The following is a 25,826-nucleotide window of genomic DNA, read 5'->3' as shown; positions in this document are numbered from 1 at the left end:
GCCCGCAGCCCCACCCTGCCCTGGGAGGCCCCAGGTGCCTTGACTCACGTCCTGCCATCTAGCCTAATTGCCCCTTTCCTGGGCGTCATTCTGGAAGCGCTGGTCAGAGACCCCACGTCCTTCCCCCGCCTTGTGTCCCTCCGTGAAAGCCCGTGGCACTAGGTGACATCCCGCTGGGCTGAGAACTCACTAGGGAGGAGAGCAATTCTACGGGGTGGGGAGAGGATGAGGAGAGGAAGGAGAGGAAGAGATGAAAAGGAGAGGAGTTGGGGAAGGAAGGGAAGGAGCCTCTGGGGCTTCATGGGAGCCCAGAGCCCATCTCCTAGGCAAAGGCTTAGCTGGGACTCAGGCCAAGCCCCGCCCTACCCCCCACCCCCCCACCCCCGGGACATCCAAGCAAGCCCGACTGGCCCATCCCCTGAAGAAAGCCCTAGCCGCCCTGTGCCATGTGAGGAAGCCAATGGACACAGATCCCCAGCCACACAGAAGGACTTGGGCCCGGTGGCGCTGGTGCCTTGGGACTGGACACAGCCCAAACTCAGGTGGTCGTATCCCAGCTTTATTGTCATGTCCGTGGCCCAGCTACAGCTCAGAGATCGGCCCAGGCCACCGTCCTCGGCGAATGGTCCTTGGCTCCCCGCCTGGACCTGGCAGGGGGCTCTCTCGGCCACTCCCGCCTGTCTCCTTCATCTGGGAGGTCACCCGGCGATGGCCTCCTCAGCGAGGGCCGCGTGGCAGAGCCGGGGCCCCGGGAAGGAGCGGCTCGTGGGGACCAGCCGTCCCCTCTGTCCACAGGCTTATCCCAGCCCCATCTCGGGGCCCCTAAGGACTGGCTCCAGGTAGCCCGGATCCCTGCATTCTGGGGCTGCCTGGGGCCCCCACGGGGACTCCAGCGGTAAGAAGGCTGCGCTCTCAGGCCCCCGGTCCCTGCGGTGTCACTGGCTGAGGGAGGGTGTGAGAGGGCGTTTCTCCGGCTCCGGCACCTTGAGGCCTAAAAGGGAAGGTTCAGCTCAGGCCAGACCCCTCGGGAGCTCCCAGCACCCACGGTGGCCCACAGGGCCCCACGCCTTGTGCCCTCCCGCTGCCCCTTGGGCTCCTCTCCGCTCTCCCCCTCCTCACTGTGGCTGTAGCCCGTCCTTGAACTCGCCAGGCCTTTGTTTCAGCTGTTACTCCTGCCTGGAATGCTGTTCCCCAGGTACGTCCACAGGACAAACCCTCACCTCCTCTCCTCGGCTACGCCGAGCACCTAGTTGGAACCGTTCCTGAGCTCCCTCACCCGGCTCTCCGTTCTCCCCAGAGCATGATCACCTCCTAAATATCCTGGGGCCGAGCTGCCCAGTACAGGACCGAGCACCTGAGATGTGGCGGGTCGGAACTTCTATGTGCTTGGGTATAAAATATCCACTGGGCTCAAAGACGTGGCAGGAAAAAAATCATATAAAACGTCTCATTAAGGGGCCGCCGGGGTGGCTCAGTCGGTTGAGCGGCCGACTTCGGCTCAGGTCACGGTCTCGCGGTGCGTGGGTTCGAGCCCCATGTCGGGCTCCGTGCTGACAGCTCAGAGCCTGGAGCCTCCTTCAGACTCTGGGTCTCCCTCTCTCTCTGCCCCTCCCCCGTTCACGCTCCCTCTCCTCTCTCTCTCTCTCCCCCAAAACTAAACGTTACAAAAAATTTTTTAAATAAATGACGATACATTTTTTTTAAATAAAACAGCTCATTAATGACTTTCCACACTGACCACATGGTGAAATGGTCACAGTTCAGGTGTACTGAGATGACGAAAATATGCTGTTAAAATTACTTTTACCTGTTTCTTTCTCCTTTTCTGATGAGGGCTCTAGAAGATTCTAAATTACACATGTAGTTCGCATCCTATTTCTACTGGACAGGGTTGTTGTAGATAATTATTATTTTAAAAAAAATTTTTTTTAACGTTTATTTATTTTTGAGACAGAGAGAGACAGAGCATGAACAGGTGAGGGGCAGAGAGAGAGGGAGACACAGAATCGGAAGCGGGCTCCAGGCTCCGAGCCATCAGCTCAGAGCCCGACACGGGGCTCGAACTCACGGAGCGCGAGATCGTGACCTGAGCTGAAGTCGGACGCTTAACCGACTGAGCCACCCAGGCGCCCCGATAATTATTATTTTTATGCAACCTGTTTATGTCTGTCTGTCTCCCATCCCAGAATGTTCCCTGCTCTATCCCCAGCTGTACCCCTGCTGTATCCCTAGCACATCACCCGGCACTTAGCGAAGGCTCACTGTTAAGTAGACGGATGCATGAACGGGGTCTGCCAGGGGCCCCAGGCAGGGCAAATACCCCCACTCACCCTCTCGGTTGACATCTGCTTCGTGTTCTGACAGGGTCTCAATGGAGCCATCCCATCCCACGCCAGGTCCTGGGGGTGCACAAGGAAGCCAGTGGGCCACGGGGACCAGAGCAGAGGCGGGCAGGGCTTGTGGGGAGACCCAAGGGACAGGAGGGAAGCCCCCTCAGCCACGGAGCTGGGGAGCTAATAAGAGCAGGGACCCTCGGCTGTCACCTTTGCCATGGGCGCTGGGTGCCCCCAGGGGGCCTGGCCTGCGCTGTCGCTGTCGGAAACGTTGCCTGGGCGTGTCCCCGGGGCTGAATGATTCAGAGCTTCGCCCCACGGGGAACCGTGAGCTGAGTTTCCGCCGCTGCCCCCCTGCCAGGGTCTCGTCCCGCAGGCAGAGGGAGCTCTGGGCTCTGCGCATGGGCGCCGGTGAAAGGGACCCTGCGAGAGGCAGGGAGGGTGTCCAGCCGGGAGGGAAGGGGCTGGGCAGAGCGGAGGGGCTGGCGGGGTGAAGCTGCCGAGGCGCAGGGAGAGGAGGCTGCAGAGGTGGGGGGGGGGGGTAGCGGGGGGGGGAGGGGTTAGGTCTGGGTGAATGAGGGTGGGGACGGGAGGCCGGCCCCTGTGCTGGCTCTGACACTGACTCACTGTGTGACCTTGGGCAAGGCACGTCCCCTCCCTGGGCCTCAGCTTCCTCGTCTGCTGACTGGGATAAATGACCTCTCACTAAAGTCCCCTGCTGCTCCGAGGTTCTAGGCACCGCTGTGGATGGGTGGGGACTGGGTGGGTGGCATGCAGGCAGGAAGGAGGTGCCAGCTGAGAGGGTTGTGGCAGGGCCAGGGGGCAAAGAGCCACATCTAGGCGGGGCCGGGTTGCATCAGGGAAGACCAGCGGGGGGTGGGTGTGCACACAAGATGAAGGGAGATGCTGAGGCGTTGGCAGGCACCAGGGTGGGGATAGGAGACACGGGGTAGGGACCATCACGGTCACCCGGCCCCCAGACCCACCTGTCCCATCTGCCTCCCTGCCCTTGGGGAGCTCCGTCTCTGGGGGGCCCCCCAGGCTCTCGGTGCTGCCGGCCCCATCGGCCCCCAGGCGTGGCCCCCCATGGAGGCCCCCCTCCCGCCGGGGCCGCATCAGCCTCTTCACCTTGTCTGCCAACCAGCTGCCCTTCCTGGGGGCAAGAGGGCACAAGAGGGGGTAAGGCCAGGGAGCGAGGAGGGACAAGGCCACGTTGGGGATGGCAAAGGCCCGGAGAGAGCAGGGCAGGGGCAGGGGCAGGGGTTAGGAGGATCCCCGGCTCCGGGGCGGGGGGGGTGGGGGGGGGGGCCCTCACTTGATCCGGGGCAGGGGCCCAGGCTCCAGCACCCGGTACTGGTCCATGATCTTCTCCACCAGCTTCTGTTTCTCACGGCGCAAGGCGTTGAGCTGGTCCCTGGGAGGATGAGGCGGGGAGGAGGTGGGCGGGAGGCCGGCAGGAGGAGGGCTCGCGCTCTGGCGGGTTACACACCGCCACACCCCCTGCTGCTTGTTCACACGCGGACACGCTCCAGGGCTCATAAGCTGCTGCGCTGCCAAGCCCCAGGCGGTCAGCCCCCAGCCCCTTCCGCACCACCTCCCCCACAAGCAGCCCAAGGGGTCTCCGGGGCCCCGCTCCAGCTCCTGCCACCGCCCCGGGGCCCCCGCTCACAGGTACTCCCGCTGCTCTCGGTGTAGGTGGTCGCGGCTCTCCAGGCTGCGCTCCAGGAGCTCCCGGTTCTCCCGGCTCAGCGCCTGCACCTCGGCCAGCAGCTGCCGGTTCTCCTCTTCCTGGGCGCTCCGAAGCTCGGTCAACAGCTGGGGCGGCGGGGCAGGCGGGGGATTTAACGGGGCTCGGGGTGGCTACCTTCCGCCCCCTCCACTCGCCCCCTCCCCCAGCCAGCGCGCCCCCCCCACCCCCACCCCCGGGCCCATCCCTCCCCACACCTCGCACTGCGTGGTCAGCCGGCAGGCGCTCAGGTCCAGCTGCTGGTTCGACTCCCGCAGTCGCTGACTCTGCACCTCTAGCTGCGCTCGCTCCAGCTCCAGCCGCGCCAGCCGGCTCCGCAGCTCCCCGCGTTCACCCTGCAGCTCGCCTCGCTCCCGGGACACCTCCGCCAGCAGCATCTGAGCCCTGCCGAGTCAGGAGGAGATGCTCTCCAAGGGGGCCCTCCACCCCCTGCCAGGCCCCGCCTAAGGGCCAGAGAAGCCATGCTGGGGACAGGAGGCAACGCAGGCCCCCACGCGGACGGTGACGAACTTGCCAGCGGCCCGCTTCCCGGAGGGGCGCGCCGAGAACCGGCCTGGCTGGGCGGGGCGCCGGTACCTGTCGTGCTCACTCTGCAGCCTCCGCAGCTCCTCCTCCAGGCCCCGCTGCCGATGCCCGTCCTGCATCAGGCGTTCTCGCTCTGCCAGCAGGGCCACCTCCTGCGCCTCCACGTTGGCCCTCTGGGCCTGCAGCTGCTCGTGCCTGGGATGCACAGGGACTAAGAGGGCTGCAGGGGCCTGGGGCCGGGGCGAGGGGGCGGCTGGACTATCTGGACCCCCCGGGTCTGCCGTCTCCTAAGCACGGGCCTCTGAACAAAGCCCTGGGGCAGAATGCCACGCGAGGTGCCCCCCACTCCCGACGATGAATGAGCCTCGGGGCGAGAGCTCGCCCCGGAGCTCAGCCACGCGCCAGGGCACGGCAGCAGAGGTGAGGGCGTTGGGGGGGCGGGCGGTGCTTCCCCGCTGGGGTCAGACCGGCGGAGGGAGTCTGCTCCGGGCGGGCAGGGGGTGCTGGGGAGACAAGCTGGGTGTCTGGGGGAGGCTCACCGGCCCTGCAGCTCCCGGTGGGCCAGCTCCAGCGCCCGCATGTTAGCCTTGAGGTCGCGGTGCCGGGCCAGCAGTCCCTCTAGCTCGGCCTCCTGTCGCCGCTGCAGCTGAGCCAGGGCCTCGTGGTCCCGAAGCAAAGCCTGCTGCTGCCCCCGGGTCTCCTCGTGGGACTGCCGCGCCGCCCGCACCTCCTCCTCCAGCACCCCCAGCTTCCTATGCAGCTCCTGGCCCTGCCTCTCCAGTATAGACTTTTCAGCCTAGGACAGAGGAGGCAGCAGGGACCGCAGGGGTGCGGTCCCAGGCCAGAAAGGGGGGTAAGAGACGGGGGTGGGGGCGGGGACCAAAAGGCAAGGGGCAGGGCAGAGGATACGGCGAGAAGTGTGGACAAGGCAGAGGGCTGGAGTGGGGGCAGCGGGGAGCAGAGAGCAGAGGCAGAGGTGAATGGGCAAGGAGAGGGGAGGGTGCTGGTGTCAGGCCGTGGAGGGCGGGGCAAGAGGCACAAGGCAGGGATGCGACCCATGGGGCAGGGGCAGGGGCAGGGGCAGGGAGGGCAGTAGGGACTAATGGCTGGCTGTTGAGAGGAACGCAGCCGAGCCAAATGGCATGGATGTGAGGGCCGGAGGCAGGCGGGAGGGGGTAGGAGCCAGGGAAGAAGCGTCAAAGGGAAGGAGAAGGACGGGGGAAGAGGGGTGCAGACTGGGGCGGCTGGGGTCGGAGGGTAGAGATAGCTGTGACGAGAGAGCAGGCAGGAGGAGCCGGCGGGGAGCTCAGGCAGGGAAAAGGGCAGGAAAGAATAGGAAGGGGGCAGGCAGCCGTGGCTAAGTGGGCACGAGGCAGGGCAGGGGACAGGCCCCTGGGGCTGTCACCCACCTGCAGGCGGCTGCTGTGCTCCTGGGCCCGCTGACTCTGCAGGAGGAGCTCCTGGGCCCGGCCCTGCAGGTTGCCCAGCTGCCCCTCCAGGTGCTGGAGCTGCCCCTGCAAAGCCACCTTCTCGGCCACCAGCGTTGCATTCTGCCGGGAAGGGGGTCGGGGGGGTCGGCGGGGGCCAGGCCACGGGGGCCGCCCCTCCGCATGCCCACCGCACAGCAGTCAACACTCACGTTGCGTTCCATCTCGATGAGCCGCCCACTCTGGGCCCCCGGGATCCTCAGCTCATCGTGCCCCTCCGGCCCCTGTCCCACGGAGCCCTGGCGCAGCTGGAAGGACAGGCCCTGGGAGGTCATGCGGGGGGGGGCGGGGGGGCGTGGAGGGGGCCCTCACGCCCTTGGCAGCACTTGACACGGCCCCTGGCCCGCCGCCACCAGGTCCCGCAGTCCCACGCTTCTGGCTCCCGCAGGTGCATGGGTCACTCCTTGTCGCTCCGTTCTGCAGCAGAGCCCAGCCTCTGCCGGCCGCTTCTCCTGCCCAGAACACCCTTCCCACCCCTGCTCTTCCTCTGGGCCCCGGGGTCAATGCCACTTTGCCCCAACCAACCCTCTGTGTACCCACCAGGTGGCCTGCCGGGTGCCCACCGTCCCTCGGCACCCTGTGTCAGGGTGGCCTGTTTCCTCGCCCGGCGTGGGGACCCCACCACACCCCTGAGCTGAGCCCTGAGCTGTAAGCCTATGCAAGCAGGGGCCTCAGAAACAACGGCCGACCTAGAGCGACGACAGGGACTGAGCTCACTAGTAAGTGGGAGAGACTCAGAGCAGAGCCGCTGCTGGGTGCCGTCCATTTGAGGAATGGGGGAATCGAGCCCCCCCCCCCCCCCCCCAGAAGACCACGTGGCCTGGGCGGCGTCAGCCTGACTCCCAGCACAGTGCTCTCCCCAGTAGGCCCAAGTTGGGCCTCAAGGCAAGGGAGTGGCCAAGACTCAAGGGGCGAGACCAGAGGGGCGGCAGGGACTGGAGCCCGGGGCGGAGCCTCACCTGGACCAGCTCCTGTTCCAGCTGCAGGGCCCTCATCTTGAGTTCCCTCAGCGCCTCCTCCTTGCTGGTGGCCGCCGCCTGCAGCTCAGCCTCCAGCCGCTGCTCCAGGCCCTGGTACCTGCCGGGAAGAAGCCTTGGCACCCACCCTTCCCCGAGCCCTGCCCGCCCCTCTCTGGCCCCTGGGCGATGACCCCACCTCTGTTGCTGGATCTCCTGTTCCCGCAGAAACGCCTGTCGCTCCAGACCCGCCTGTTCGAGCTCACTCTGCAGGTGTTCCAGCCGGGCCCCCAGCTCCTGGCCCCTCAACCAGGCCTTCTCTAGCTCCTGAGGGCGGGTGCGGCAGAGCCAAGGTCAGGCCACCATCCCCGCCCCGGATGGGGGGGTGGGGGTGCAGAGGAGGCCTCGATCCCAAGGCCTCAGGGTCTGGAGACCTAGCTTTCTACCTTCCTCTGTCACCCTGCGCAAATGTCGGTTTTGGTTTTTAGGCTCTCAAGGCCCTGAGATCAAGAGTCCCTGCTCTACCGACGAAGCCGGCCAGGCGCCCCGCCCCAGGCAAACATCTTTAACCCTTTGGGCCTCTACCCCCGCCCCCCCATCTGTAAAATGGGAGCATAGGCCTGGCTGCCTTGCAGAGGGACTACGGAAGAGCTGGGGACTGTAAGCCTGGCAGTGGGTGAGGGAGGCCTCTGATCCGGGAGTTAGAGACACTCGCCGGGCAAGAGTCTTTACCTCCCTGAGCCCCTGGCTCCTCACGCGCCCAGGAGCAGCTAGATGTGCCCTCCGTGATGAGGCCAGGCTGGCCATGTGAGGGCAAGAGGGGCTTGAAAGAGGCAGATCTGAAGAGCGCCCTCAGCCACACGGAGATGGCTGCAAGGATAGGGTTGTGGCCAACGTCAGGCCCAACCACAGTGGGGGCTGGGGGGGGGCGGGGTGGGGAGAGCCGCTGCAGGCCCGCCAGGCCAGGCATCCTGTGGCGGTTGGGCCGCACCATCGTGGAAGGGGGCAGGAGGCCCACTCTGGCCTGTGGGCCTCGGAGGGCGATGGGCCAAACCATTCTGGGAGGTGGGGGCGGGGCTGTCAGGATGAAACCACAAGGAAGAACCAACTCCGACCAGCAGCCTACCATATCCTTGTTCTGGAAACCAAGTCTACGGCCTTTGCTCTGATCTTCTAGGCTTTGCAGCCCCACCCAGTCTCCCCCCGCCCACCCCCGGGGTTGGCTGGAAAACTACAAGTCCCATGAGGCCCTGCTGCCTGTTGCCTCACCCCCCCCCCCCCCAACACCACCATTACAGCCCAAGGGCTAAGGGTGAGAATAACAGTGACACAGATTAAAAGAGGCTTGAACCTCTGGCCCCTCCCAGGCCCCGGCCACAGCCCTCAGTGCCCCGATTTCTCTACCCAGCCCGCCTGGACAAGCCCTTTGGCCCCTGGTTCCCTGGCTAGCCACCTCCTCCTACACCACACCCAGTTAGCACCAGGAACCTCTCTGCCCGGGAAATCTCACAACATTCCCCTGTGTCCTCAGGCCCTTCTAGCCCCGCCAGCCCTCCCCTCCCCTGCATTGCCCACCTGCCTACATTCACTCCAGAGCTGCCCCCAGCCCTCTACGTTCATTATCTAACAGGATCCTGTAAGGCGTGACATTTTTACTCCGTCTTATAGGTGAGGAAGCCGAGAGTCGGGGCAAGTAACTCGCCCCTAACCACACAGCTGGTAGGCGGGGGATCTGGGCTCTAAGCCAGGTCGGCCTGAGAGCATCTCTCAGTCACGTCCTGCAGAGTGGACCCCGCAGACAGCTTCTCGGCCTTGCCTTCTCACCCACGCCCCCGTTCTCACATTCCCCCGGGCCTGCCCTGCGCAACGCCTAGCCCTGGGCGCACCCCACAGTGTGTTCCCCACTCTTCTCCTTCAGAGGGGTCTCCCAGCAAATCACTCCTTCTCCCTGAATCCCAGCATCCTCTGTACAACAGGGATGAACCCGGACACTGTGCTCAGCTGGAAGATTCGATTCCTCGTCCGCAGCCCACCCTCCCCCGTGGCACGGGCCCCCGCTGGCCCCGAACACCCTTCTCAATTGCCTCCTAGCCTCCCCCGCTTCCCCCCAGGGGCCTCTCAACACGAGTACCCGACTACTCGGCTCGCCCTCAACCCTCCACCGGGTTTCAAGGTCATGGGCCTCTTGTAAAGGTCATGGAGGTCATCTCCTTCACAAGCACAGCCGCAACTCGCAACTCGTTCCTTAGCTTGAAAGGAAGACAGAGGCCCTGCCCAGCAGGGACCCGGCTTAGTGAATTCTCTGCCTAGGTTCCTTCCACTTCGCACCTCACACCCCACCCCTACACGGTCACGCCTGCGCCTCCTCCTGGCTCACTGCCATTCTCTCTCCTCCTCCAGGAAGCCTTCCGGGACATGCCGCGGCCTAAGTCCAGTGTGCTTCCTGGACTCCCACAGCTCCCTGCACAGTCCCATCGCCACCCTAGACTATGAAAGCCCCTCCCCCCCAACCAGTACGGGCACACTGGCTGCCTGGTACAGCACCTGGCGGCAAGGTCCCGTCAACACGCTTGAGCACACAAAGGAAGGCGTTTCCAGGTTTTCTCTCTCCTCCATGCCCCGTCCCAGTCCCAGCCGGCCTCACCTGCCACCAGGACCACCGGCACCACCTCCTGAGGGCCCGAGGGAACACCAAAGGGACACACCAAGGGGACCCTCCCCAAACCCAACCTCACAAAGGCTTGTCCACACGCTTGGGTGGCTTTCCCTGCCCGGGGCCAGAGTACTGACGCCCACAAGGCTGGCCCAGCACGCCTCTCTGGCCCTGCTCCCCCACCTCCCAGGCCCCTCAGCGTCATTAATGCCTTCAGGTCTCTGCACATGCTGTTCCCTCTACATGAAATGTCCTTCCCACCTGGTGGAACCTTGACCACTCCTCAGAACCTTCTCCAAAGCCTCCCTGCCCCCACCCCGGCACCCTCTCCCACGGACTCCTGCCCACTTTGCTCTTGATAATGACCATGTCTTGAGCCTCTGTCAAGCAGGAACTAGGCTCGGCACACCGTGATCTCCCTTGATCTTCAAAAGACCCACTGAGACGGCTATGCAGAGCCGCCCGCCCCCCCCCGTTTGACGGAGGAGGAATAGGGTAGAGGGGACTCAGCTGCCACAGTCAGAGAGCCGGGATTTGCACCCAGGCGGTCAGGCTCCGTACCCACACTCTCATCCTCTGCTACAGCCCACCCCTCCAGAGGGAGGGGACATCCGTCCTGTGACCCAGGTCAAGGGCACCTTTGGAAGGCAGAGGTGGACTTTTACCTTTCGGTCTCCAGCCCCGGCCAGGTGCTGGGGCGCTCGGTGGCTACCGATGGGATTGATCACCCAAACCCCAGCAAGTGACTCAGGCCCCTGTTTCCCATCCCAGGCCGCGAGCCCCAACATACCTCCTTGAGGGCCTGCCTCTCCCTCTCGGCCTCCTGCAGGCGTTGACGGCCCTCGCTCTCCAGCACTTGAAGCCGCTCCTCGGCGGCCTCGGCCCGGGCCCTCAGTCTGGGCCCCTCGCGCTCCCACTGCCTCCGCTCTCGGCCCGATGTCGCCAGGGCCTCTGCCAGCGCCTCCCGTTCACGCGCCGCAGCCTCCAGCTCCCGGCCGGCTGCCTCCACTGCCTCCCGCAGCCGAGCCTGCTCCCCGGCCCGGGCCTCCACTTCCCGCTGGGCCTCGGCCTCTGCCTTCCGCGCCTGAGCCAGCTCCTCGGAGAGCCGGGCGGCCTCCGTGGCTCGGGCCTCCAGCCGCCGGGCCTGGGCCTCTAGCTCCGCTCCCAGTGCCTCGGCCTCCCTCTTCAGCTGGGCCACCTCCTCCCTCAGGGCCTCCTGCTCCGGGACACCACCAGCCGGGATCTCCCCTGGGATCGGCCCCTCCCAGGTCTGGGCCTCCGAAGCCCCTTCCGACTTCTGCTGTGGATTTTGCTGCGCTGGGTCCCCAACCAACCCCTCCAGCTTCTGTGCATGTTCCCTGCCCTCTGTCTGCCCCTTGAGTAGGTCCAGCCCTTGGCCTGGGGTCTCCTGCGCCTCCATTTGAGCACAGAGGCTAAGCTCCGAGGCTGCAGGCTTGCTCGCAGGGCCCTCCTGTCTCCGCACCTGGGCTTCGGGCCCTGACTCTCCAGTGTCTCCTCCCGACGGCTCAGCCTGAATTTCAGTCTCTGGATCTTGAGATGGGACCGCGGAGGTGGGAGTCTGGAGAAGGGCTCCATGGCCAGCCTTCTCCAGGGACTCCTGTGCTGCTACAGCAGAACCTGATTCCTGGAGGGTCAAGTCTGAGGTCCGAGGGGTCATGGCAGCCGTCTGGAGGGGCCTCTCTATCACCTGTGGGCCTGAGTCAGATGCCTGGGGACGCACAGGTGATCTCGCAAGGGCCGAGTCTGACACGGGGGAAGCCAGGTCCAAGGCCTGGGTGCCTCCATCCCCCACCTGGCCAGCCAAACCCTGGGGGCCACGGTCTGAGGTCAGGCAAGTCTGGGGAGCCACATCCGGCTCTGGAACCAAGGAGTCCTCGCTCTGCTCTTCCAGCAGGGGGTGCTGAGGGCACATGAGAGGACCGGTCAAGCCCAGAGGAGGAGGCAAGGAAGGACCTGTTGGCCGGTTGGGGGAGGGGACTCACCTGGCCTCCAGGCTGCCCCTGTAGCACCTGTAGCAAGCCACGAAGCTCCTGGTTCTCCTTCTCCAGGGTCCGCAGCCGCCGGGCCTCTGCCTCTCTCACTTCATCATGAAGTGAAGGAGTTGCTCCGGGCGGGGGTGCTGGGACATGGGCGATGCGGTCAGGGCCCCTCTGTACCCTCTGCTGGGATCCCCGGCTCTTCACATCCACCCCTATACACCCCCCCCCCCCCAACACCTTGGGGAAAGGATGAAGTCAGCAGCCAGCCCCACCAGAGTTGCAGGAAACCACAGGCAGCCCCCCTACCCCCGCGGTCCCCAGCCCCTCTTCTGGGGCCCTACTCACCCTCCCCAGGAGAGCCCAGGGGTGGCTCCAGGCTCCGCTGAAGCTCGAGCTCCAGCTCCACATTCTCCTCGGTCAGCTGGTCCACCTGATGCCGCACAGAGTCCAGCTCCTGGGGGAAGGACGGGGTCAGACAAGCCCTCCTCACCATGGCCGGGCCAAGAGTGTGGGCTAGATCACCAGGGGAAAAAAGGAGTAGGGGGTCACAGGGAGCACTGGAGAACCCTGGGGGGCCATTGGGGTTACCAGGGGTCACAGATGACAGAGTGACTGGGGGCCCCCGGGGCAGTCTCACCGCGTGAGCCTCGCCCAAACGAGTCCGCAGCAACAGGTTCTCACGCTGGGCCTCATGCAGCCGAGCGCAACGCTCTTGAGCGGCCTCCAGCTGCTCCTCCAGGAGCGCCTTCGAGGCTTCCAGAGCCCCCGAGAGCACCCGTTCCTCCTGGTGGGGGAGCAGAGAAGACCTGTGGTGTGAGGCTGCCCCCAAGCACTTCAGGCCCCACCTCTCCCTTCCATCTGCCCCTCCCTCTCCAAGGTCTTTCCAGGGACCACTTCCCAAGCACCTGGCCCCGCCCCTTCTGTGTAGGCCACGCCCCTTCCCTCCCAGACCCTCCTCCCAAGGTGGCGTCCTTCTAGGATCCACAGCGAGGGGCTCACTCCAGGCAGCTCTTCCCCTACACTCATCCTCTCCAGGACCTACCCCTGCCTACCGTCCCCACCTCTCCTTTCCCTCTGTCCCATCCTCCAGAGGGCTTTGCCCCAGACACCACCTCACCCGTTTCTCCTGGCGGCGACTGCTCGGTCCCCAAGACCAAGCCCTCCCTTCTCCAGGCCAGCCCCCAATTCGCTCCCCGCCCCCCCCCCCCCCCGGCCCACCCCGTCCCCTGCGGGCCCCGCCTCCCGCCTCACCTCCAGCTGGCTTTTGCAGGCCTCGGCCGCCTGCAGCCGCTCGCGGCAGCGTCGCAGCTCCTCCTGCAGGCGGGGCAGGCGGCCGGCGCGCTCCCGCAGCGCCTCTACCTCCTCGCGGTACAGCTCGGCCCGCTTGGCCTGTCCCGACAGCGCCTGGGCCTGAGCCAGACGGTGCGGAGCTGGGGACGGCCAGCCGCGGGCCAGAGGGATCAGGGAGGGGGAGGACCCCGGCTGGCGGCAGGCAGCGGGGCAGAGGGGGTGTGGGGAGAGGGCTGGGGAATGCGGCAGCGGCGGGGAGCATCTGAGCGCACCTCCTGGCGGAGCCTTCGGATTTCGGCCTCCAAGCCCTGCACCTCCGCCTGGGAGTCTAGCAGCAGCTCGGCCTTCTCCTCCCTGGAGAGGAGAGAAGGGACGCTGGAGGGGCGGGGGAACCCGGAACCCCCAGGCCTGATCCCACCCATCTGCATCCGCGCCTAACCTGCCCCTCTCCCTCCAGGTCCGCCTCCCAGCCTGGGGCACTCACAGCTCCTGCCGCAGGCGCCGCAGCTGGGCCTTGGTGTTGGCCAGCTGCAGGGCCAGGTGGTGTGAGGGACCCTCTGGAGGAGTCCTAGCAGGAGCCTCCGGCAGCAAGGGGGCCGGCTGTCTCTCCAGCAACAGTTCGGCCAGGCGCTGTGCAAAGTCAAGGGTCGGGAGCCAGAAATAACCCACCCCATGCGCCCTCCCCACCCCCACCCCCCGCCCCCCAGTCTGGCTCTTGCAGCTCTGCTGGTCCAAGACCCCCCATGCGAACCCCGCATCTGGCCCCAACCCCCAGTTCCTCCCACATCTGGGTCCCCAGGGTCCTCCCAGCCCTCCACCTGGGCGGTGCCATGCCCCCTACCTGGGCCCCCACGTCGCGCTCCCGCGCCAGCCTTAACAAGGTCCCCATCAGGCTCCGGAACAGCATCTCCAGCTCCTGAGGCTCCAGCTCCCCAGGCTCTCGCCCAGCCAGTGCCAGCACCACGCCTGCCCCAGGCTGGGTCACCTGGACCAGGTAGAGAGAGCAGTTCAGCCGAGGAAGCGGAGGGGCAGAGTGCCCCCCCGGTGGCAGGGCCAGTCCCAGGCTGTGGATCAGCCCTAGTACCTCCTGGATAGCAGCAGCCAAGTCACTCTGGACCTCGAGGCTGAGGCCCTGGATGTGTCGGATGAAGAGTTCCCGGTGCTGGCACTGCAGGCAGACAGAGTGGAAATGCTGGCACCAGGTGTCTCTCCCACCTCTGCCGCCAAAGCTGAACCCTCCCCTCCCCTCCCCTCCCCTCCCCCGCTCACCTGCACTGACGCCCCCAGCAACAGCCGAAGGATGCCTTCCAACTCCTCCACTGCCTCCTCTGCTGGGCACAAGCCACAAAAAGTTAGGGGTGGAGGGAGGGGGTAGAGGCAGGAAGGGGTGGTGGGAGAGAGCACCTGAGAAGGGGTCAAAAGCCAAAGTCTGGAGGTCTGGGGGTGGCGACAGGACCAGCAGCTGCAGCTCCTCCTGGGGGCAGAGGGGACAGGAGGTGGGAGACGGGCCTTCCCACGGGTCTGAGGCTCAGCCTCCCCTCCCCAGCCCCTCACCTGGTAGAAGTCCCTCAGGCGGCCCCACAGGTGGTTCAGGTTCCGCACTCGCCAGGCTGCGGGGCCATCAGGGCCGCTGACCCTCTGAAGTCCTCCTCGGGAACTGGGAACTCTGGGCACAGGGAGCCGGGTGGGAGGGGCAATCAGGGACCCACCTGCCCCAAGCAAGCTCCACCCACCAGCCCTCAAGCTCCTCCCAGCAGCCTGTGGAGGGAGGGGCCACCTCAGACCCCCCGGGCTGGCGGGCTGCTTCTTACACGATGCCCAGCACGCGGAGCAGCAGGGCCCCATCGATGAGATGCAGGAACCTCTTCTCCGGGCCAAGGGGCCCCTCTCCTTCCTCCTCCTCTTCCTCCTCCGGCTCCTCCGCCTCTCCCACTAGGCCGGCCAGTCCCAGCGCCTGTGGGGGAGTGGAGACGGGTCGGCCGGCCCGGTTAGGAACTCCCCTACCAGCAGAGTGACTCCCCAGCCCCTCTGACCTGCCCCCTGAGCCCGTGCAGCCTCCTCCTCTCCTTTGCCCTGAAGGCCTCCGGACCCCTTTTCCTTCCCGAAGCCTACCTGGACTTCTCCAGCCCCACATTTGAGCCCACCCCTGCCCTCCGGCCCCGACTCTACCGGACCCTCCCCCAAACCCGGCACTGGCCCCTCCCCCGCTCTCACTTCCCCTCCCCACACCCCTCCCACCTGCCCCCTCACCCAGGTGGCCAGGCTCCCACTCAGGAAGTCTCTGAGTCTGGGCCCCTTGCCCCCATCCATGACAGGGTCAGGGTGTTGGTCCCGCTGTGGCAGCTACACCTGCCCCAAGAGGAAGAGGAAGTCCCCCGGTCGGGGATCCCGGCCCGGCCACAGACACCCTGTGCAGCTTCCTCCTTCCGGGTGCACGCAGGCCTGTGCGCCCCCACTGTCCTGCCTCGGCCCCCACCTCACCACCCCACATCCTCCCGGCATCTCCGCAGGGCCAGCCCAGGGGTTAGCAGGGGAAGGTGGGGTCAGGGCCGCGCAGGGGTAAGGCCCCCAGCTCTCCCGGCCCAAGGAACAATGGCCGGTGAGCCCTCCGCCTCTCTGGAAACTTGAAACCAGAGAAGGGGACCTCGGCCTTGCATCTCCCAGGGCCTCTGGGAAGCCGGTGGCAGATGCTACCGCCCCAGTAAGTCTCCTCTGCACCCCAGCCAGAAGTGAGAACCCCTCCTCTGACCCCACCCTCCCCCATTCTCTGTGCACCCTGCACTGAGCCAGGACCCTGGGCCGTGGCTCTGCGACCCGACGGGCCTCAGTTTCCCGGCTGTAAAAGAAATGGCTTGGACTCCGGCCTCTGGGGGACTGGGGGAAGACGCGTACAGCCAGCCGAGGCCAGCAGCAAATGTCTCAGACAGACATTTGCCGGGGAGGACACCCCAGCTCCCTCACTGCTCACTACGGACCCTCCAGATTCATTCTGTCATTCACCGGCTCGGAGCCGGACAGTGCCCGGTGCTGCCATGGTGCAAAAGCCACATAGTCCCCGCACCCGTGGGCCTCCCAGTACACTGGGGAGGCGGCCGCCCCCCCAAAATCACACACGTGCTCAAAATGTAGCATTGCAGCCATCCTATGTGCGTAGACAGCAAAGAGACGGATTTCCTGGGAGGGCCAGGGAAGGCATCCCAGAGGGGGCTCCTCGAGGAAGCTGAGAGGTGGGGGTGGGGGGCTGGGTCAAGTAGACAAAGTGGGGAGGCGGGGAGAGAGCAGAGTCAGAATGTGCAAGGGCTCTGCGGCAGCTAGAAGCCCGGCCAGCGCCAAGTTCAGGAATTATTCATGTGTCATTGATTCCAAGACACTTGATTGCTCACGTTTAAGTCTCGGAAGTCAGGTTACCTCGTAGAGTGGCTTTCTGGCTGGCGGCAGTCCTCACGTAGCTGTCACTGCCTGCCTGTGCCCACACTTCAGAAGCATCACACCCTGCAGAAAGGGAGTCAGCAGCTTGGAAGAAATCCCCGGAGGCAGGAGCTGAGCACTCCTGGAACCCCAGGATTCAAACGGTGGGAGCCCCCAGGGAGGCGAATTCGGCTTGTCACTAACACTCCCAAAGCAGAAGTCATTGCAGAGCTGGGCTGAGAGCCGCCTCCTACGGCTGTTGGTTTTTCTGGTTGTCGTATGGATCGTGGAGGGGGCTGCCGCTCTCTCGCCAGCATTCTCGATGGCTCCCTGGAGGAGGTGGCAGCGAAACATACAGGCATCACGCCTCTATTGATTGGACTCTAAATGTGAAGGAGTTTTCCAAACCATAAACAATTTATCTTGTTTCTATTTTCCGTTTTACGTGTGTGCCTCAGACTTATGATGAGAGCCTATGTCTAAGTCAAAAAGAGCTCCTTCGGGAAGCATAAAATAAAGGCTCTCGTGATGAAAGAGACTCGGGACGTAGTAAACTGGCAGCATTCTTTTTTCCCTCGGTGGCATCTTTCACAATTGATGACATCTTAGAGTTGATGAAAGATGGGGCGATAAAAACAACCTTGACAAACACAGGTTTGCCACGAGCCAGTCATGGGTACGAGTACTTTACGCTCGTTGACTACTCTGTATTGAACTCGTATGTAAAATGAGGACTTGGGGCGCCTGGGTGGCTCAGCCGGTTAAGCGTCCCACTTCGGCTCAGGTCACGATCTCGCGGTATGTGAGTTCGAGCCCCGCATCGGGCTCTGTGCGGACAGCTCAGAGCCTGGAGCCTGTTTCAGATTCTGTGTCTCCCTCTCTCTCTGACTCTCCCCCGTTCATGCTCTGTCTCTGTCTCAAAAATAAATAAATGTTAAAAAAAAAAAAATTAAAAAAAAAAAATGAGGACCAAGGCGGGGCGCCTGGGTGGCTCAGTCGGTTGAGCGTCCGACTTCCGGCTCGGGTCATGATCTCGCAGTCTGTGGGTTCGAGCCCTGTGTCGGACTCTGTGCTGACAGCTCGGAGCCCGGAGCCTGCTTCGGATTCTGTGTCTCCCTCTCTCTCTGCCCCTCGCCCGCTCATGCTCTGTCTCTCTCTCTCTCTGTCAAAAATAAATAAACATTAAAAAAAAAAATGAGGACCAAGGGTTATCTCCAATGTACAGAGGAGGAAACTGAGATTCAGAGAGGTTAATAACTTGCCCAAAGCCACACAGCTATCGAGTGGTAGAACCAACCAAAAGAAGGCCGTGGGGCCAGCGTGTAAGGAGCAAGGGGCTCACGGTCAAGGCGACCCAGGTCTCATCAGGCAACGGGAAGCCGTGCAGGGTTGTTAACAGAGGAGCACATCCCTTTGCTTGACACTCCTGAGACGCATTGGGAAATGCAGATAATCCTCCCCGAGAGTTGTTACGAGGATTCCATGAACTGGTGCCCAGCCGGAGCGTTCATTAAATGGTCCCTGGTGTGGTTGTTATGTTTAGTATTAATAATATCAAGGGTTCGTCCAGATTTGACCCCCTGCGAATCTTACGTCTGTTTGCATTCCCTAAAGATTCCAGCCTGGGAAGTCCTCCGGGAGCACCTGCTCTGGGTAAGCCAAGCACCCAGACTAGGGTGACTGGGCCTCATCCCCTGGCGGCGGAGGGCCCCTGGCTTGCTCAACATCTCCCAGCCACACCCTTCCTCAAGCCTCGGAGGCAGGGACCGTGTCAACGATTGCTTTCACATCTGTCACTCCACGCACGCCTGGCTGCATCTCAATCTGTTTCTCTGACTTGGTTCGGCTGAGTCAGGCAGAGGGAGGCTTTGGGGAGAGTGGGAGCTGGGGACGGGCTTCCTCATCAGATGACAAAGAGATCCTGGGACCTCAAGGCTCAGTTAGCTGTTGAGGGATGTTCACCAGAGTCCAGCAGGGGTCCCTTCCCTTCGGCTGGATTTCTCCTGTAAAATTTTTTTCAGGGGCACCTGGGTGGGTCTGTCGATTAAGCGTCCAACTTCGGCTCAGGTCGTGATCTCGAGGTTCACGAGTTCGAGCCCCGCGTCGGGTTCTGTGCTGACAGCCCAGAGCCTGGAGCCTGCCTCGGATTCTGTGTCTCCCTCTCTCTCTCTGCCCCTCCCCCACTCGTGCTCTGTCTCTGTCTCTCTCTCTCTCTCAAAAATAAACATTAAAAAATAAAAATAATAAGGAATGTAAACTGGTGCAGCCACTCTGGAAAACAGTATGGAGGTTCCTCAAAAAATTAAAAATAGAACTACCCTACGACCCAGCAATTGCACGACTAGGCATTTATCCAAGGGATACTGGGTGTGCTGTTTCGAAGGGACACATGCATCCCATGTTTATAGCAGCACTAATCGACAATAGCCAAAGTATGGAAAGAGCCCAAACGTCCACTGATGGATGCATGGGTAAAGAAGATATGGGATATAGATACAATGGAGTATTACTCGGCAATCAAAAAGAATATCTTGCCATTTGCAACTACGTGGATGGAACTGGAGGGTATTACGCTAAGTGAAATTAGTCAGAGAAAAACAAATATATGACTTCACTCATATGATGACTTTAAGAGACAAAGCAGATGAACATGAGGGGAGGGAAGCAAAAATAGTATAAAAACAGGGAGGGGGACAAAACATAGGAGACTCTTAAATATGGAGACCAAACGGAGGGTTCTGGAGGGGTTGTGGGAGGGGGGGAGGGGCTAAATGGGTCAGGGGCATTAAGGAATCTACTCCCGAAATCATCGTTGCCCTATGTGCTAACTGGACATAAATTAAAATATAAATAAATTTAAAAAACAAAAATTTAAAAAAAAAAAGGGGGGGAAAGAAAATGTGTCCACACAGAAAACTTTAAAAATAAATAGATGGAAAAAAAAATAAATAAAAATAATAAAATAAAGTTTTTTCAGACCCGCGATCAAAAACGCCAAGACTGCGTAAAGGTACAGAAAAGAAACCAAATCTCGCCCTCATCACTGCCAACCCCTACCCTCTGACCCCCCCGTTAGCATGTTCTATGTCATTTCTGAGATGTGGCTGCTCACGTCTGTCTGTAACAGGTGGATACAACCACACACGCAGGGCTGCGCACCTCCGTGCTTCGCAAAATATTTTACAATCTGCTTCATTTCTCTTCAGAGCCACTGGCCTTGGCCTTTCTAATGGCGACGCGGTATTCTGCTGCCTTGCTATCCCATCATCATTTAAACTCTGTCTTGTTGGGGCACCTGAGTGGCTCAGTCAGTTAAGCGGCCGACTTTGGCTCAGGTCACGATCTCGCGGTCCGTGAGTTCGAGCCCCGCGTCGGGCTCTGTGCCGATAGCTCAGAGCCTGGAGCCTGTTTCAGATTCTGTGTCTCCCACTCTCTGACCCTCCCCCATTCATGCTCTGTCTCTCTCTGTCTCAAAAATGAATAAATGTTAAAAAAAAAATTTTAAAAAATAAACTCTGTCTTGTTGACAGATATTCTAAACATCTGCAGTGCTACAACGGCTCCCCTTCTCAGATATCTTTTTCTGGAAGTTTTTAAGCAAGTCCAATACCCACGACTGCCGGCATGGGGATCCATGGGAGTCAGCCCGAGAAGCAGAGAATGACAGACAGACAAATGGACAACGTAATCACCTGCAATCCCGCCCCCCCACCCCCCCCACCCCCCCCACCCACGCCGGGGCTCAGCACAGGATAGGAGTGGGAGGGATCGCATCTCCCATCTCCCAGTTCCCTTCTGGTTTTGAATTCTCTGGATAGCCCTGGTCCAACCCCAGAGGCCAGAGGCAGGAGGGCTCTGGCGTTCGAGGAAGCAGAGTCCAGGGAGGCCAGGCAAGTGGTGGCCAGGTCCAGCCAGAGCCTGGGACCCACCAGGGCTGAGTCAGAGAGCCACTTTTGCCCCCTGCCTGCAGCAGGCCCAGAGCCCCACCTGGTGCCTCCGAGGCCCTCCGGGAGCCCAGTTCCCTCAGCAGAAGATTCAGGGCTCAAGAATTAAAGACAAAACACAGCCTCCAGGGCCTTCTGGGCACCTGGCCCTCTGGTGTTGGGTCTGAGGGACTCCCTCCCCCTCCCCCAAGTCTCTAAGAAGGGATGGTTTTCCTCTCTGCCACTTGGGGGTGGAAGTAGCTGAGCCAGAGTTGGGCAATTGCAGAAATGCCCAGCGGGGCGGCCGGAACCAGCCGCCAAGGAGGGAGGAGGCAGCGGGAAGCCAGAGCCAGGGAGGGCGGGACCCAGGGCCATGCACCCAAGTGCCAGGCCAGGTCCCTGGGGACTCGAGGAGCCACCTGCAGCACCTGGACCCCAGCAGCCAAAGAGAGCATGCCACAGTCCAGCCGCGACCACCTGACACTTGGCTTGCTCTCCCCAGGGTGCCCCCACACTCCTGGGGGGTGGGGCACTCACCCGGCCTCATCCTGAGACTCTTACCCAGGCAGACGCGAGCTCCGGTCCTCCTCCAGCCCGTCTCCACCCAGCGCCCAAGGAGTCTCTTGGAACTACTGCCTCATGACCTTTTCCTGCTTAAAACCCTCCCATGGCTTCTCCCTGTGCCGTGAATCAAGTTCCACCCTCTCACCAGGACCTCCGAGGCCCTGCTGAGTGGCCCCAGCTGTCCACAGCCTGATCCCTTGCTTCTCCCCACCTCCTCTGGCGCAGGGCCCTCTCTGCTTCCTCAGTCTCCCACCCTGGACACCTTCGAATGTGCTGTTTCTGCAACCCGAACCCCCCCCCCCCCCCCCCCCCCCCCCCCCCGCCACACACACACACCCTCCCTCCCTCTCCCCCTGTCTGGCTCCTTCTCACCCTGCTGGTCTTGCTTTGATGGACTGTTTCTCGGAAGAGATTTTCCTTTTCTAAAGACCCCGGTCCTTTTCCCTAATAGCCTATCCCACTCTACATCCTCTCTGTTTGTGCACAGTGCCCGCGTGAGCGCCCCGACGGGCACCGACCACTTCCCCCGTGCTCTGTCCTTCACGTGGATTCACCGCTCAGTCCCCTCCTCCGTAGGTGTGTAAAATACCGGGGCTGTTATTATCACCCCCCCTCCTGTGAGGAAGAAACTGACACACAGAGAGGTTAAGTCACTTGCCTAAGGTCACACAGCCAGGAAGAGGAGGAGCCAAACTGCAGAAGGCGGCCGCATGAATGCTTCTGAACAAACGAATTCCTATTTCAGAGATCAGGAAGGGGGTAGGAGAGATCAGCTGATTCAGAGATCAGCGGGAGGGGGTAGGAGCCGGTACAGTTAAGGGTAAAGCCAGCATTTCTTGGAGGACTCCAAAAGCTGCATCCCCTCCCCTCGCTCCCCCACTGCTTTGGGGATGCTGGGGGAGCAAGGCGGGAGGCTGGCACCCAGTTAGCAGGCACAGGGGGAGCAGCACCAAGCCCCACGGGTGCCAGCCTCACTCGTAATTAAAGACACGCACATTAAAGGCAGCTCCAAGATACCATGAGCTATCCATCAAGCTGGCAAAAATAAACCCAGGAGGTAAAGCTCGGGTTGGCACACGGTGAGGAGAGAAGCCCACGTCACCGATGGCTGTCAAAACGGCCTCAGAGTTTCCAGAGCCCTTGGACCCGACACTCTAGCATTTGGGAACGCTCCCCGAGGAAGGAGCCCAAGAAGAAACGAAAATAGAAAGTGTCGGAAGCCTCCCCTCGCCAAATACCGGAGACACCCCCGTGTCCACCGAGGGAAGCCAGCTAAGCTGTGGCCTCTGGATGAAATCCCATCCCTGCCCTCACCTGGTCTGCTCAGCCCAGACCTCGTTCCTCTCCCGCACCTTTGGGCTTTAACGAGGCTGTTCCCGCCACCTAGAAGACCCTTCCTGCCTCTGTTCGCATTGTCTATCCATCTTTTAGCCACAGCTAGAAGCCGTTTTCCCCTCCCTTACCCCGTGGCGGGGCGGGCCAGCGGGCAGAGTCCTTCTGTCATACCCCAAACGCATCGAGGCGAGCACGGAGCTTTGGTGGCAGGGCCAGCCCCATTAGGACAGGAGCTCAGTGCCTGGAGTCCCACCTTGACGTGGTGCCGGCAGGGCCCGTGCCCAGAGCCCTCGGCGCCCTGTCCCTGGAGCCCAGCACAGCACCTGGCCCCGAGATGACCCTCGGCCGGAGGGTGGGGGTCAAGCAAGACACCCGATGTGACCGTAGGGCCATGTGGGGGCGAGCAGCACCTCCAGAAGGCCGAACATGCCTGTCATAACCAAATAAGGGTGTGCACACGGGCATCACTCAGAAGCCACCGAGATTCAAGATCTGTCACTCTAGTGGTGACGGTTATACAACTTGGTCAATAGACTAACCAACCACTCAACTTTGCCCTTTAAAATTTTTTTTTTAACGTTTTATTTATTTTTGAGACAGGGAGAGACAGAGCATGAACAGGGGAGGGTCAGAGAGAGGGAGACACAGAATCCGAAACAGGCTCCAGGCTCTGAGCCATCAGCACAGAGCCCGACGCAGGGCTCGAACTCACGGACCGCGAGATCATGACCTGAGCCGAAGTCGGCCGCTTAACTGACCGAGCCACCCAGGCGCCCCTCAACTGTGCCCTTTTAAAGAGTGGGTTTTACGGGGCGCCTGGGTGGCTCGGTCAGTTAAGCGTCCAACTCTTGATTTCAGGTCAGATGATGATCTCACGGTCCATGAGTTGGAGCCCCGCGTCGGGCTCTGCGCTGACGGCTCAGAGCCTGGAGCCTGCTTCGGGTTCTGTGTCTCCCTCTCTCTGCCCCTCCCCTGATCATGCTCTGTCTCTGTCTGTCTCTCAAAAATAAATAAATGTTTAAAAAAATGTTTTCAAAGATGGCAGATTGATATGCATGTTGATTAACACCAAAAATCTGTGCATTCACGCAGATGTTATCCAAACTTTTGCAGCTGTATAAACACACACACACACACACACACACACACACACACACAATTTTCTGTCTCTACTGTCTCAACATCCATGTGGCCAAAACTCAACCATGACCAGTAAGGTGGGTTCCCCCTTGGGGTCAACACCCTCCCGATCATGGTACCTGCGTAACTACAGCCCAAACCTGGTCTGGGCCAGGAATGCCGCACCCCTCCAACCCTCTCTTTCTCTCAGAAGCTCACGCCTGACTCCAGGGCCTGGCCAAGACAACCGCTGGGGATGCTTTCCCATCCCCTTACCTCCTTAACCTGTGAGGCTTCAGGCGTCAGACAATGTATGGAGAATCCTGAGGACCTACGTAATATGGATAATAAGAGGGTCACTAGCCCATTATACTGATGAGAAAACTGAGGCCCGGAGAGGCATAGTCACGGGAATCACAAATGACAGGACTGAGGTTTGACCTCTCTCCTAACTCCCAGCCCTTTCTCTACCCACATGCAGGCTTGCATGGTGGAGAGAAAGAATTCTTTTTGTGTTCTTTTTCTCTTTTAACCATGTTTTGGGTTCTGACTGCATGCCAGGCACTGTGCCCAGTGCTTTACATAACTCTCATCTGTTCCCCACAACAACTCTATGAGGTGGGTTGGATTATTCCTACTTTTTTTTTTTTTTTGAGGTTTATTTATTTCTGAGAGAGAGAGAGAGACAGACAGACAGACAGACAGTATGTGACTGGGGGAGGGGCAGAGAGAGCGAGGGAGACCCAGAATCCTTAGCAGGCTCCAGGCTCTGAGCTGGGGCTCGAACCCATGGACCACGAGATCATGACCCGAGCTGAAGTCAGACACTTAATTGACTGAGCCCCCCAGGCACCCCTACGATTAGTCCTACTTTAAAGATAAGGGAAGTGGGGTCAGGGAAACTAAATAGCCTGCCTGAGGAGGTCTGACCCTACTCTGTATAATGCCTCTCAGGTGGAGGTGGGGGCTCACCTGAAATTTCTGGAAGGACTTCAGGGGACGTCCTCAACACGCTTAAAAAACATGCAGGTGTCCATATGTGCACACGCATGTGCAAACATGCATTTTCTAAGGAAAAGGGCAAAGCTCTCAGCAGCTCATCAAAGGAACGCCTGGGGCTGCCTGGGTGGCTCAGTCAGTTTGGCTCAGGCCGTGATCTCACGGTTTGTGGGATCGAGCCCCACGTTGGGCTCTGCACTGACCACGCGGAGCCTGCTTAGGATTCTCTCCCTCCCTCTCTCTCTGCCCCGCTGCCCCCAAATAAATAAATAAACATTAAAAATAAAAAAGTAAGAAAGAACTCGAGCAAAACCCTTGGCCTTCCGGGTCGGAGTTGCTGTGCCCTTGGGAAGGTCAGGACAGGTGGGTGAGCTTTATCCGGAGATGTGCTGGGCGAGTGTCTCAGGGTTTGTTTTAACATGGGCCCTATGGCCACCAACAGCCCAGGCGGCTCATGCCCACTGCCCTGCCAGGTCCAGCCCCGGGCCTCCAGAACCTGCTGGCCCTGGCCTGCCCTGCCCTTGTCTACAGGCCTGAAACACAGTCGGTCTGCCCTGGAGATGGGGCTCTCTACCAGATTCTTACAATGTGGTCGTTAATCTCAGGCCCTCCCGTATCCAGGGCCTCTCCCAGGACACCAGCCGCCCGAGCAAGCTGAGATGTATGGCCACCTCCACTCACACCTGACTCTCATCCCTGCGGACCGAAGGGCCACCAAGGCCCTGGAAGCCCCCTCAGAGGCCACTGAGGGGTAGCGACAGAGACTCAGCTTGCCCTGATGGCGAGGGGCTGCGGGGAAGAGAAATAGGGTCCGCAGCCCGTGGGGGAGCCGTTGGCCAGCCATTTGCAAGAGGCTCCGAGAGCCCAGCCGCTGACTTGGGTGCTGTCTCCGCCTGCGGCTCTCAGGAGGCTCGAGACCACTCACTGGGGTGCACACAGGTGACCCTGGGGGAAACTCTCACCTGTATAACGAAAAGACTCAGGGAGACGGTGTCCAGACAAGCAAGGCCCTTTCTGCTGTCGTGTCATCGAGGACAGGGCTGTGAGCAGGAGCTTGGTAGAGGGAGATTATGAGGGATTGGGAAACCGGAGGGAGGGAGGTCCCTTGCCCTGCCCCAGCCCACGACCCCCAAGGGGCGGCAAGTTGTGGGATTTGAAGGGACAAAGGTCAGTGGGTGGGCCATCTCTGGTAGGGAGGTGGTCCCCCTGCTGAGTGCCCCCTTCACACAACATCACCTCTACTACCCGGCCCCCTCAGACCTCCAGCCGGTGGCCCCCCGGACTCGCCCTCCCTCCCATCGTCCAACAGGTTTCCACGTCCCAGCCCCCACCTCCCTGCCGCCATCATCCATCATCGGCATCCCTCCCTGTATTACCTACCACTCGCCGCCTCGCCCCGCCCCCTCACCGGCCCCAATCCGGCTCTGCCCCACCCCCCCCACGTGGGAGCCCAGGTATGACACTCACCTGTCGCTGCCGCACAGAAA

The 25,826-nt window shown here is 61.6% G+C and overlaps 1 protein-coding gene across 5 annotated transcripts; it reads right to left on the bottom strand.

The window, feature by feature from the left end:
• Window positions 1-538: 538 nt before the first annotated feature.
• Window positions 539-15,346, bottom strand: CCDC88B (coiled-coil domain containing 88B). Of its 5 annotated transcripts, XM_042905650.1 has the most exons (28): window positions 15,242-15,346; window positions 14,803-14,945; window positions 14,546-14,657; window positions 14,396-14,465; window positions 14,261-14,319; window positions 14,076-14,159; window positions 13,833-13,976; window positions 13,476-13,621; window positions 13,264-13,345; window positions 12,953-13,111; window positions 12,339-12,485; window positions 12,047-12,155; window positions 11,705-11,841; window positions 10,492-11,622; window positions 7,248-7,375; window positions 7,052-7,169; window positions 6,245-6,340; window positions 6,015-6,155; window positions 5,145-5,401; window positions 4,657-4,800; window positions 4,278-4,464; window positions 4,003-4,148; window positions 3,649-3,747; window positions 3,320-3,486; window positions 2,961-3,074; window positions 2,544-2,756; window positions 2,331-2,399; window positions 840-991 (listed from the first exon to the last, which is right to left on the bottom strand). In XM_042905650.1, exons 1-28 carry the CDS (start codon window positions 15,299-15,301, stop codon window positions 936-938), a joined length of 4,518 nt encoding a protein of 1,505 aa, XP_042761584.1. In that variant the 5' UTR covers window positions 15,302-15,346; the 3' UTR covers window positions 840-935. The 5 variants fall into 5 exon arrangements, with proteins under 5 accessions (XP_042761583.1, XP_042761584.1, XP_042761585.1 ...); XM_042905649.1 differs by lacking the exon at window positions 2,961-3,074 and having other exon boundaries at window positions 539-991; window positions 3,462-3,486; XM_042905651.1 differs by lacking the exon at window positions 2,961-3,074.
• Between the last annotated feature and the right edge of the window lie 10,480 nt (window positions 15,347-25,826).

This window comes from Panthera leo, chromosome D1 (genome assembly GCF_018350215.1).
Source record: "Panthera leo isolate Ple1 chromosome D1, P.leo_Ple1_pat1.1, whole genome shotgun sequence".
NCBI classification, from domain to species: domain Eukaryota; kingdom Metazoa; phylum Chordata; class Mammalia; order Carnivora; family Felidae; genus Panthera; species Panthera leo.
This window is presented reverse-complemented; position numbering and strand designations above follow the sequence as displayed.

Bases quoted from the DNA above. Each gene is read 5' to 3' on its own strand.
- CCDC88B (XM_042905649.1), bottom strand. From the start codon at position 15,301: ATGGATGGGGGCAAGGGGCCCAGACTCAGAGACTTCCTGAGTGGGAGC. The intron at 12,486-12,952 runs GTGAGGCGGGAG...CTCCCCCACCAG, and splicing joins CCTGCAAAAGCCAGCTGGAG to GAGGAACGGGTGCTCTCGGG. The intron at 11,623-11,704 runs GTGAGTCCCCTC...ATGTGCCCTCAG, and splicing joins AGGGGCAGCCTGGAGGCCAG to CACCCCCTGCTGGAAGAGCA.